Source organism: Grus americana, chromosome 3 (assembly GCF_028858705.1).
Source record: "Grus americana isolate bGruAme1 chromosome 3, bGruAme1.mat, whole genome shotgun sequence".
NCBI classification, from domain to species: Eukaryota; Metazoa; Chordata; class Aves; order Gruiformes; family Gruidae; genus Grus; species Grus americana.
This window is the reverse complement of record NC_072854.1, coordinates 2177471-2190127: the sequence shown is the minus strand read 5'-3', so window position 1 is coordinate 2190127 and position 12657 is coordinate 2177471. Positions and strand designations below refer to the sequence as shown.

Here is a 12657-nt window from a genome sequence, read left to right as displayed (position 1 = left end):
GCTGAGGTTTTGGCAGAGATCTACACTTAACTGCCCATTAAAGATTTGCTCTTTGCAAGTTGGTCTACAGCTATTTTGACGTGACTGTCCAACATCTCCGAGCAAGAGTCTGAAACCCAGTGCAAGAGTCATACTCATTAACAAATGCATTGTTATTCAGAATTTTCAAATGCAAATTATAGGCAATTTCCTTTAATTTATTAAAATTAAAAGTGAAATCTTTTTCAAGGTGACTGATATCCTAACACATGTACTGCAACATTCAATTCTGACAGTTAGGAGTGACTGGTGCTTCAAAACCAGAGAAATCAGACATCCTAACTTAGTTTTTATTGCCACTTTAATGTTGCAATTAAAAGTCAGTGGAAAAAGAAAGCTTCCTTAATAATCAGAATTAAAGGCTGTTCTAGATATAAAGCATGCTTATTAAAAAGAGAATGAAATGAAACTGAGAACTCAAAAATAGCAAGATCTGACCTCCTTTGGCAATTCACCCTCAGCAAAACACTGAATAAAAAGAAAGAAAAAAAGGAAAAAGAGAACCTTGAGGAGTCATACTTGGGTACAAGTACAAATCAACCTGTCTGAAGATAATGGTGGAGAAATGAGCATTTCCCTTTGTCTCTAGCTCAGTCAATCCAATTAAAAAAAACCAGCCAGAAATGAGTCATGTCAATGAAATGATTGCTTTCACTCAATATGTTAATTGACTGGAAATTGCATACATGCCAAGGTGAGATAAGAGAATACACTGCATCCTGCGTAGGATTTATCAAAGCCCTGGATGTGCAAGGAGGAGACAGGGCTGATATTACTAATGTGTAAAAGGAGAATTCTGAGAAATTAACTCGAGTATATTCTTTTCCTTGAATATATTCTTTTTCCTAAGCATCTCAAACAGGAGAAATTAACTGAATCACTGCTAGGAAACAGTGTAATACTGTGATTAATGTTGCTGTTCTGAGCTGACGGTACTTTTGTTTTTGAAGGAAGCCTAACTCATAATTCAGATTTGCTCTGTCTCTTCTGAGTAAATAGCAATATGGAAAATATGTTTTTATGTGAACCTCTTTTTTCTTCCTTCCTTTTTTTTTAGGACAGAATAATTACATTCAACAAGAAGCAATTCCTTAGGGCAGATTTAAGTAAATCTATTACCTCTTCTAAGAGGAATTCTGAACAATAACTAATGAAAAAGAGGGGGGAGGAGAAATCTAGATTTATAGACATCTCTAAATATATTCTTTTTATGCCTGTGCCACACACAAACGATGCTAAGACATTTCGTAACAAAGCCTCTTTTCTGTATCCAGCTTAGCGCACTCCCCCACGTTTCTGAAGACGCACTGTAACACAGATGGTAAAACAGCCGAGACATTTTGTATTTAAAAAGATAGTGGCAACACCCCTGATTAGTGGAAAAAATGGCAAAACCTGGAAAATGTCATATATCGCCGGCAATAAAAATGGGGAAACTCCACCCCAACTTAATCAGCCCCCCAAAACCGCAGCCTCTCCATCTCAACAATTACTTCTTGCCACTGTTTTCAGCAAGATGTTTGCAAGCCCCATCTTTTCTTCTCTTTGGTCCGCGTGTGCAATTGTTTTAAAGCACTTGTGCATGAAAATAAAGCCTGTGTCAACAGGGGTTACACTTCACCCATAACGCAGCCATGGGAAAAGACAGTCTGCTACAAGAGCGTTTCTTAAGTGCATGCGAGTCAACTTTGCCATCACAAAACTTAAAATCTCTACACTAAATTCAAAGGTCTATCAAGAATTTTGGGGATAAAAGTACTATAAAAATTGAATACAAATATAGTTTATTAAGTAAAGCTTTTTTGTTTATCTTCTGGTTTTGTGGGGGAGAAATGAAGAGATGTAGCTGCAAAACCTGAGCTGGAACTTACAGCAGCTTGTCTCAGCGTTTCCTTTGCTTCTGCCCAATTTTATTTAGAAGTAGGCACTATAAGCTATTTCACTATATTCAGCAGCGCGAAGTAACAGCAGATGACTAAACACTCCCATACTCTTGGCTCTCAGCCTACCATTACTTTACCACCATAGTTGCTTTTCAGTTGGCACCTGCTCAGAAGAAAGCTTCCCTGTGTTGAAATGGTTCTGCTAGATGGCTACGTGTAGTCTCCGCTTTTGGTAACGTTCCTGTGGTGTTTATTCAGGGCACCAGATGTAAAGTAAAGGAAGGACAAAGCCACGCCAAGGGGGAATGAAACACACTTGAAAATGTTACGTGGGCAATCTTTAAAAAGGATGCAAAACAAACAAAGCAATTTATAGTTGTTAGCAATCCAAACCAGTCTGAAATAGAAGAGGTTTTTATCATGATGGTGTTAATTTTGAGACATCTAAAATGATCTTGAAAATTTGCAGTAAAAAAAAATAAGAGTAGATCAAAAAGTACATTTGTGAAAATGGGAAACAAGAAAGCTAACAAATTCTTGAGCCAAAATCAGTAGCAGGTGACAGAGATTAATCCTAGAATTAAAATCCATTTCTCCAATGTTAATTGTCAAATAATACCTTAAAATAATCTGTAATGCGATATAATTTCAGTCTTAACAGAAAGATATTAGTGAGCTTGTACTTTGTTTTCCCTTGTGCCTGTACTAGATACATATAACTGCCATTGACAGACAAGAGGAACTATCAACAAAACATTCTTTCCATTTACACTTTTGGTCTCTTAGGTAACCACAATTAATCCTCTCTTCTCTATCTGACACCAGCAAGGAACAGAAGTGAGTGGGTGAGAATTCCAATCTTCAGTAAGAATCCATCTGATATTATTACACTGGGACCTTGGAGTGGAATTGGTAGGGCAGAGAGGAAAAAAAAATTGGCTGGGTCGACTTGTCTATTTTTGTTGCTGATAGAAATGATATTCAGAATTACATCACCTTACAGTATCGCTCTCAACAATTAAGTCCTTAAAAGTACCAAGCCAGTTTTACTTTTTTTAAAGTGAAGATCAGAAGGAAAACAGAAAAGATTTAAAGAGATAAGCATAGTAACTGCTTCAAGAACTCAGTTGGTTCAAATTACATTTGCAAAAATAGTTATGCTCATTGTTCTTGCAGAAGAGGTCTTCTCCATCAGTAGCTGAAGCATGCATATGCTTAGCAAAGCAAAATTATCTGTCATTGGGATTCTCAAATGCAAGCCCATGTCCTTCCAGGTACTGCGGTGTTAGGTGCTTATTTATGTCCTTTCTTCAAAAATGAGTGAAAAACATGTTACCAAGCTTTCTTTCTGGGATGACTGTTATTCAGATCAGGACTGGTCAGGATCTAGAAAGTGTTCTTAAAAGGTGCTGAGCACCTCCTGATCTGAAGGGGAGAGATTGCAAACTGCCCCCCCCCCCTCAATCTCTCCTCTTCCTTCCCCCTAAAAACTTCCCCAGAATTTTGCAGCAAAAATCCTAACATAAATATGTCCAGCAAGAGCGAATGTGACCCCTTCAAACAGACAATAAATGAAGTCAGGGTACAATTCATCTGAACGGCCGATGTATCACTATAAAAATGCTCATTTCTCTGCTTCAGCTAGAAAAGGAGGCTAGGATGCCTGGCTTAGATGGAGACACCCGAAATTAGATAAATGACTGTTGCTCTCAGTAACTGTTCTTGATTTTCACATTGTTTTCATTCTAATATGTGCTCCATTATTTTATCTCTGAAATTCCACTGGTTTATTTGAGGGCAAGCCCCAAAGCTAAAGAAGTAGATGATAGAGGGAAGCAGACACTGCACAGGCCTGGTGGCATTCGTTGGTTAAGTCGGTTGTAAACAGACTCCACTGCTGGATCTACACATTTCAATGCCTTCCATGTCTAAATGTACTCTTGTCACTATTTTTACTTCTGGTTCTGGGCTTAGCAATCTACCTGGAGTACCTTACAACAGTGACTGAGCAAGACTGGATGGATACTCAGCATCCAGCACAAAATCAAGTTCTTAATGAAAAGAAAAAGTGAGTTTCCAATACAAAACCAGAGTTTGCAATTCATACTAAACTCACCCTGCTATCAAGTCTTCCCCATCAGCGGGAAATCAAACGTGCTATCCACATCTGCTTTCATTCCTCTAAATAATATCAAAAAGATAAGCGGAGAGCACCACCTTCATTCTTAGTTAGCACTAAAGTCTCTTAATCTGGCAAAACCACATGAGTAGGGAAATTATGAATATCAGATCACAAGCAAAGATAATTCATACTGCTTAGTTTCATTTCTCAAGGACTCCCAGTAGAGTAGCAAGTGTCTTTGAAATAGTTTATTTTCCTTTTTTTCTCTTGAATATCTAAATTAGATGTCTCTCCCATCAGTACCGTGCCTAGCCTAGCCCTGAGGCATTAGTGAAAACTGGAGAGTCTATTTGGATTTAAGAGAAACAAATCTTAACTCAGGACCTTCTTTACCTTGCAGAAAATCTGATTTTGTGGTTCAGCCCAATAAACCTTTTCAGGCCTAAACTACCTTACATAGTTCAACTGCAGGACTAATAAAAGAGGTAAAAGCTTTTAACACCATGGTCTGTCATTCCAAGAAAGCAGACACAACTTCCTTATCTTGGGAAGATGACAATTGTCACTTTCTTCCATCTTTGAATGTTTCTGACTTGATGCAGCCCGTTCCTTTTCTCTGGGCTAGAAAAGCTGTACTGAGCATTTGAACTCCTACTTTTCATAAGAGAAACGTAATTATAATCAGCTTTGGAGACAGACTTTGCCAAGTATCTATTTCACTTTGTAGCCAAACTCATCCCAGTTTTGGGACATATTTTCATAGATTGGGTCAGGTCACTGTGTCCCAGTTTGATTGCCTTTGTCATTTCCAAGAGGAACAAAACTCTGACGCTCTCCTTGTAAAGAACAAAACATCACAGTGCCTGGAGGACACGAATATGTAACAGCAGCTAAATGCACTTCAAACCTTTTACCCTACTTCTGATCTTACATCAGATACATCTGAGGTTAGATGTCTGACAGAAAGGAACTTCCAGCTTTTATGGCAACAGAAATTCAAAACCTGTCTGAAGATGGTCCTGGGCCAACCCTGCTTGAGCAGAGGGGTTGGACTAGATAATTTCCAGAGGTCCCTTCAACCTGAGCGATTCTGTGCTGCTGTAAAGTGACTGGACAAAATCTTATCCCAGTCCACCACTTCATCTGAATTAGTCACTGTAGCACGACATGTTCCATTGACATACAAGGTAGAAACCGCAAAGTAAGAGAGGAAAGAGACAAACTGCGAAAGCTAACTCTTGGGTTGGGACTGCAGACTACAAAGTCAAGCCAGTACCAAGAACTTGTTAAGAATGGTAAAATTATTAAAGAGATGATGATGATAGCCATACAGAAAAGCATTAGGAGCATGCAGAATCTTATTTCACCAAATGTCCCTCCTTGAGCCCAACATTACAGAACTCTAGCTCTCTGCTCCAAGCTCTGCCCTCTGAACGACGCTTTAATATTGGTAGAACCATCACCATTACCAATAGAAGCAGAAGGAGCAGAAAAGGAGGTATTTTCAACCGTAGCAAGAGAGATGACTAGATTATTTTATGTTTGGATTGTGTCATAGTTCCCTGCTTTTTTCCCTCCATTTCCGCATTTTACCTTGATGTAAAATTGCGCTATACTCTCATAAAAAAGATTATACATGAGATAGATACACATTCTTCAGGTCAGACTTGTAATGCACACAGCCTGACTAAAATACTACATTTCTGATGGGGGTACCAGGTTCCATAGCTAGTGAAAATTAATTTCATTTTCTGCTGCATGAACTCCTCTTGCACAAAAACATTAATCTATTTTTTGAGGCCAAGCGTGAGTTCCCTTTTTAAGGCAATGAGTGAAAAGTGCGATTCCAACATAAAATTCAGCTCCTCATTTGAATGTTACTGTGCTGAAAGTAGATTACAAAGGCACCGTCCCCCCTCCAGAAAAAGAAAAATGTCTTGACCTTGGTGAAAATGGAGGAGGATTGGTTAAGACATTTTTAGGTTGCTGTGAGCAGGTATTTCACAGAGAAGTAATACTGACTGGAAATGGATTACATCACTGTGAATAGTCCTAGCATCAGAAACCATTAAAATAATTATTTGTAGTAATGACACTTAGCCAATTTGCCTTTATTCACATTGAAAAAAGGATGCTTTAGTATAGGAACCTTGATATTTTTAACAAAATTAAGAGATTTAACCAGCTTGATATGAAACGCAACTCCTCGAGTTGCCCATTTAAGTTGACATCCACAGAAACAACGCATTTCCCCTATAGTGGGCAAAATTCAACTAAATTTCTTAACCATGTTAGATACGTTGTATATACTGTAAATAAACCTCACCTCTCAATGCAGTAGTTGTTTTTTTCCTTACTAAAGGAGACTCGAGGAAACAATATTCACTCCACTCAACTTTTGACAGCTCATCTCAGAGCTCATCTGAGCCCTCACAGCCATGGTATGAGAGGAGCGACTGCTGGTTTTCCTGCTGTTGCTGCCCAAGCAACAGATTAAAGCTACTGCCTGAACTCCATTTTGGGGTCTTCCAGGGAGTATTTAGCCCTTTTGGTAGTCAAAGAAACGTGATGTCTGTTTTTCACTTGAACACCAGCTGCAGAGGCACTCTTTGGTTTAGCAGCAGCCAGGAGAATCTGCAGCAAATCATTAACCCCGCGGTATCTCCTGCATGGAGCAGTCACACAGGAGGGAGGCGGGGAGGCATGCCTGTAGCAGCTGCACACTTGAACTCCCCCATTAGCAATTTTCCAGGATGAGTTACTGTGGCATCATCCTATGATGACAAAGATGATGTAATTGTTAAACAGACTAATGAATTTTTAACCTCAGATTTGCTGGTGTTGGAAAAAGCGTGCCTATGCAAGCAGCGAATTCCAACTACTGCAACTCTGCATAAGTTTTGCACATAAAACCTATTTCCGCTGTGGAATCAACTACAGCTCTCAATTTAGGAGAGTCTGGTCTCTGACACTGATACTCAAATATGTGAAGTTAAGTTAGATAACATCAAGGCTTAGAAAAAATACAATCTTATTTTGCGAGTGATACTCTCTACAAAGCTTTAAATTTTCCCCTAATTTAATAATAAATTTTACTAGCACAGTCTAAGGATAAAATTATTTTTCCCCACAGCTTTGGAAATCTGTTTCAATTATAAGTCTGGATAGTTTAATTAGGGAAGCATGTTTAGTTTAAGAAAAAAAAAAAGGATGCGTTAGAAGAAAAACTCCCTAGGGTCTACGGGTCCTTCAACCCAATTTGATGTGAATGAAACTATTATTGTTCTTTTGACTCCCGCTGAGCCATTAGCTTAACAGTTTTCTAGAGATCCGAGTGTCATTTTACTACATGTTTTCATTATTCCACTGGCCAGGATTTTAGTCCTTAGACATCAGAAGTTTCAAGGTTTAAAATAGTTTTTGTTCAATGTTCTGAGAAAGAAATATCCTTTCAATTTTATAGACTCTTATACAAATTGTGGATTGGCATATGGTAGGTATTTGAAATTAACTGAGAGAAAACTTCACGTCCCTCTTTTTCTCTCTTTTTAAACATCAATCAGGTTAACATATTAAAACCTGGCAGCAAAGAAGAGTCAATCAAGCAAATGAAACTAAGCACACCCACTGACAGATATTTCCTGCCATAAAAATGCTCACACATTGGATGGGAGGGAAGAGTCGCACCCTAATAAAATCTAACAGAGAAAACAATAAAAAGGGTTAAAAGGTAATAAAAGGATTATTATCAAGCTATATAGACTAAGCCAAACCTTTAAGTGATATGTTATTGCATTAAAATGTGAGCTTTGATGATCCAGCTGGTGTTTTAACTGCTTTAGAGCCAAAATAGTAACTTTTTTTTATACCCCTGTGTGCACAGCTATATAATAGATGCTCACTATACAACCTTCTTGAAATAAAGTTGCTTTCAAATAAGTTGCAGAAAATATCTATGCAATATCATTGCAAAAACAATTTGCCACTTTAGCTCAAAAAGGAAAGTAAGCTTCAAGTAATTAATACTTGCAATACTTTCTTTGCAACTACAGCAGCATAATACTGAGGCAAACAGTGGACAGTTTGATATCTAGTGCTCTTAGAGGCTTCTGCTCCTGGGATAACTCAATTAAACAAATTGAGCAGGTGAGTGTAAAAACAAAACTGATGAGCTGTAAGCTCTGGTTTTCTTCAGAAGACACTTCAAGTAAGATTTTATATAGACGTTTCTGACACATGCATAGACTGCTCTAAAATGAGCACCGAACCTCTGACTAATCAAGGCAACCAAACTGTTACAGATCAACAACAAAAACTAGAAAAAGCAGTAAGGAGCCTGATGACAACTTAATTTAAATGCCAAAATTCCTTCAGATCAAAACTTCTCACATGTCTCTAATGACCAAAAATAAACTCATCACATCCTGTTCTCAAAGTTGGTTTAAAATAGCATCTTTATATCCTGCGTAGGTCCCATGCAGCCCAGAAACTCCACAAAAAGCCACCAAGCAGCTGAAGCCAGCCTCCAATTTTCCAATAACACCTAGTCTTCCAGAAGGCCTAATGCATTATCCAAATAATTTGGGTATGGCAAGAACCTTCCCTTGTAGGAATAGCAGCACTTTCAGTTAGGGATGACAAGTAAGTCTTAACATATCCCCTCATTATCCATTTTCTGCACTCCTGAATATGTCATATTGGTTTCCTCACCTGATAGGGACATGGGATGTGATATTCTCTGCAGCGTTCTTGAATCCATGTTGTCTCCCACACACCTCGATAAGCCTGCTCATAGAAATAGCAGCCAATTACAACCAACAGTGGCACGAGGTACAGAACACTGAACACGCCAATCCGGATCATGAACTTCACTAGTTTGTCCTGGTTCTCTTTTTCTAATGGGATTTCAATGCGAACCCGATTGAGAGAAATAATGCCAGCTAGCAGAAGGGAAACTCCAACAACGACATACAGGCAGAGAGGTGCAAGTACAAAGTATCTTAATGCATCCACATCATAGAGGCCAACAAAACATACGCCGCTAATATTGTCACCTTCAATTTTATTCATTGCTAAGAGGATGATGGTTAGAGTTCCTGGAATGCCCCAGGCACTGGCGTGGAAGAGCAACGCTTTCTTCTCGATTGCTTCACTGCCCCATTTTGGCACAGCTGCCAAGAACCACGTGATGGTAAGAATGACCCACCAAACACTGCCAGCCATGGTAAAGAAATAGAGCACCATGAAAAGCATGGTGCAGGCTTTGTTGTGAGAGCCCTGTGTCACTGTGGAAGCCTTGTACTGGGCAGGGCTAGATGCATTACATGCTACTCGGTCTTCAAGCAGAAAGCCAATGAAGAAAATTAATGACACCATCATGTAACAGACAGCATAAAATATTATCGGTCTTTCTGGATAGCGAAATCTTGTGACATCGATCAGAAAAGTTAAAAAAGTAAACAAGGTAGCCGAAAGGCAGACGATGGAGATCACTCCGATGAAGTAGCGAGCAAAGGAGAGCTCTTCACGCCGAAAATACATATTTGGGCAAGGAGGAGAACAGTCCCGTACCCTCAGGAAAGAGTAACCCAAATCAGGGTCTATTTTCAGCTCCTGAGGACACCAAAAACCATAATCCCTCTGTACTGCCATTGGGGCCTCTTCTGTGGGCTCCCCAACTAAATTGAGGTCAACAAGACGAGGATATGGCTCATCGCAATCTGGGAATCTAAAAAGTAAGAAAGAAATTATTTACAAGAAATATACACATACTTTACAAAGACTAGCAACCTTATTTATATGTCTTATTTTAGACACGCTAACTGGAGTGAAAAGAAAGACAATCCAAATAATGGGTAATACATGAAATACTACACTACGTTTAAACAAACTCTAGAACTCATTGTCCTAGAATGCAGTGGATGTTGAAACTATAAAATACGTTTAAAACTAAACCAAAGAAATAAGTGAACATGGGGCCCATTGGGACTTTAAGCATAAAGGTGAGGATACAAAATCCATCTCAGGAAGTCTATAAATTTAGGCTTACTGTAAACTGAGGCTATGTGCCCAAGGAGCACGATTTTATAGAATATTTTAAAACCTTTCCCTAAGCAACAGTACCAGCTGCTATCAGACAGGATGGTGAGTTAGTTAGACCAAAAATCCAACTTAGTACTGCTATTAGCATTAATAAATTGAAATTATGATGAAGATATTTCTGTAATTAAGTAAAGCTCTGACTGGAGGCTAAGGGTTGCTGGAGAAGAAGTCTGAAGTTTTGAATGAGAGACTGGAGGGATTCCACGCGTAGCTGTCCAGTTCCTCCCTCTGCTAGATGTTATCGCCTCAGCAAGCGCAGCATAAACTAAGTATGCCTGCTCCTCTGCCACAGTTCGTGTTCTGGCACAATGGTTCTAACACAGCACCAGCAAAGTTTTAGTAGTTTTAGCTCTGGTTTTGAAGTTTCACCACCTGGGCCTTACTGAGGAGATGGGAGGATCTAAAGGGCCAAGGTATCTGTTCAGAGTATGGAGTTAGAGCCAGATTACCAGGACCTAGAATCATCCTCTGACTTACTTTTTTGCTAAAAGAAGTTTTAACCGTTTTTCATTCTCTCCAATCCAACTATAAGAGAGAATATTTCTTCCTGTTTGTTTATTAGCTGTTCGAGTCACTTATAAAAAAAACAAAGCATGCTGTTTTCAATTTCATGTATATTCTGTTTCAAACAGATTGGAACATCATCGAATGCTGTTCTATAAAGTAATTTGTGTAATGCAAAGCTGAAAATATCTGTTTGCACACAAGCTCAATAACAGGTAGATGCTCTGAAAATAGAGCTTTGAGTTTTTATATATTCATCAAATACAGCCAGCTCCCCCTTCAGAAAAAGAGACCATAAATCTCTAGTGTATGTAATTTTGCCTAACTCTCAGAGAAATTTATAGCAGTATCACCTATTAAACTTTGGTATAGCAGACAAAACCAGGTCAGCACAAATGACAAAGAAGAAGAAAAATAGATGGGTATATTCATTCATTTAAGAACACGCATGTGCAGTTTACAGTAATTGCCCACAGGTATTTTCAACTTATCTCTTGGGCAGATGATAGAAATATGAACTCGCTTTCCACCCCAGGAAACAGGCTGTTACACAAATGGAATGGAAAATAAGGGCACTTGGAATGGAACACATTTAAAACGTCTGTTTCAGATCATAAAACATCCCAGATCATACAAAAATTTTATCCTGGATTCTGGAAAAAACCCAAATTTGCTCACCTGGTGCACTCCATATCCTCAGGCCAAGAGACCCCAAACATCTCCATGAGTTTGGAGCACTCGCTGTATGCTCTCTGACAGAGTCTGCGACAAGGGAGAGTGACACGGCCATACTCCATGCACACAGGAGCATAGAGGGCACAAAGAAACGGTCGAAAATCTCTAGAGCATTCCAAATTCACCATGGGATGAAATGGCTAGAAAAGAAAAAGGAGAATTCAATAGCTACAAACAGCAATTTTGTAGAACACTTCAGCAGTAAGCTATAATTTGTCTCACGAGATGTCAGGGCTTTCACAACCATAACCACGACCTTCTTTCTCTGAACTTTGTCTGTTGGAAGAAGTGATCGTCATAATACAGCACTTAGGTATTTTAGGAAGACAGGCAATCAAGGAGCCTGGGGACAATGACAAGGATTCACAAGGGACATTTACGTACTCGATTTGCATTAAAATCAATGGGAATTAGACAGCTAAACACCTTTGAGGATTCAGGCTTAGCTTCACACTCTCCAATAACAGTCATATAAACTTGATTCCTTTTAGTGCCTGTGTAACCGACAGACACATCATGAATTGCTAGCTGCTTATTTAGTAGGATAATACAAAAAACTTGCATTTGGTTGATGAGATTACAATTTGAGGAATGTTAGATAATGCAAGACTCCTTGACAGTATAGAAATATAGCATACTGTGATCTTTCAAATATTATTTTCTGATCACAACCTAATATTTGTAAATAACCTATTTCGTTAATTTCTTCAGCAGGGCAGTGCTCTTCATATCTTTCTATGAAATGCAAACACAGGACATTTTCCATTGTGTTCTTCCCACAGCACCTTGTCCAACTCAAGAGAATCCATCTGTTAAAATCTCAGTTCTATCATCAGAGTATATCCGTAGACAGAAAACAGTCCCAACGTGCAAGCTATCATTGTTACATAAATTCTTGTACAGACACAGAACGTTGCTGTAATCACAATGAAGTCACATTAAGAATGTCATTTCTTGACTAATCATCAGAAAGCACTATGAAATCAAAGCCTGGACAAAATTAGTCAGAAAAAATAACTAGTGTCTTGCGCTACTGTGTTGCTTTGTAACAGGTTTAAATAACAGTGATAGCAACATTCCTTGGAAGCACCAAGAGAAAACCTATCACAATTAGCCAATGTAGAGCTGTTCTTAAGTATTTCTGAATATGAAAAAGAGGGAAAAAAAGTAGGACAGGGATTTATGTCTTAATAAAAACTGGTGCACATTGATAATCCACATTATCTTCTTACTATCAAGCATGGATTCATTTTGCTCTTGCTTGTTATGGCT

At 38.6% G+C, this 12657-nt stretch overlaps 1 protein-coding gene across 3 annotated transcripts in view; it reads right to left on the bottom strand.

Annotated features, from left to right (window-relative positions):
• The window catches only part of FZD3 (frizzled class receptor 3), a 62955-nt gene that overhangs the window by 21341 nt on the left and 28957 nt on the right, over positions 1-12657 (bottom strand). For all 3 annotated transcript variants that reach the window (XR_008576639.1, XR_008576640.1, XM_054822390.1), the window contains exons 3-4: positions 11329-11525; positions 8755-9772 (exon numbers count right to left, since the gene is read on the bottom strand). Coding sequence is in view for 1 of the 3 variants with exons in the window: in XM_054822390.1 (XP_054678365.1) it covers positions 8755-9772; positions 11329-11525 (1215 nt within the window). In the remaining 2 variants the exon portion in view is untranslated. The remainder of the gene's footprint in view (positions 1-8754; positions 9773-11328; positions 11526-12657) is intronic.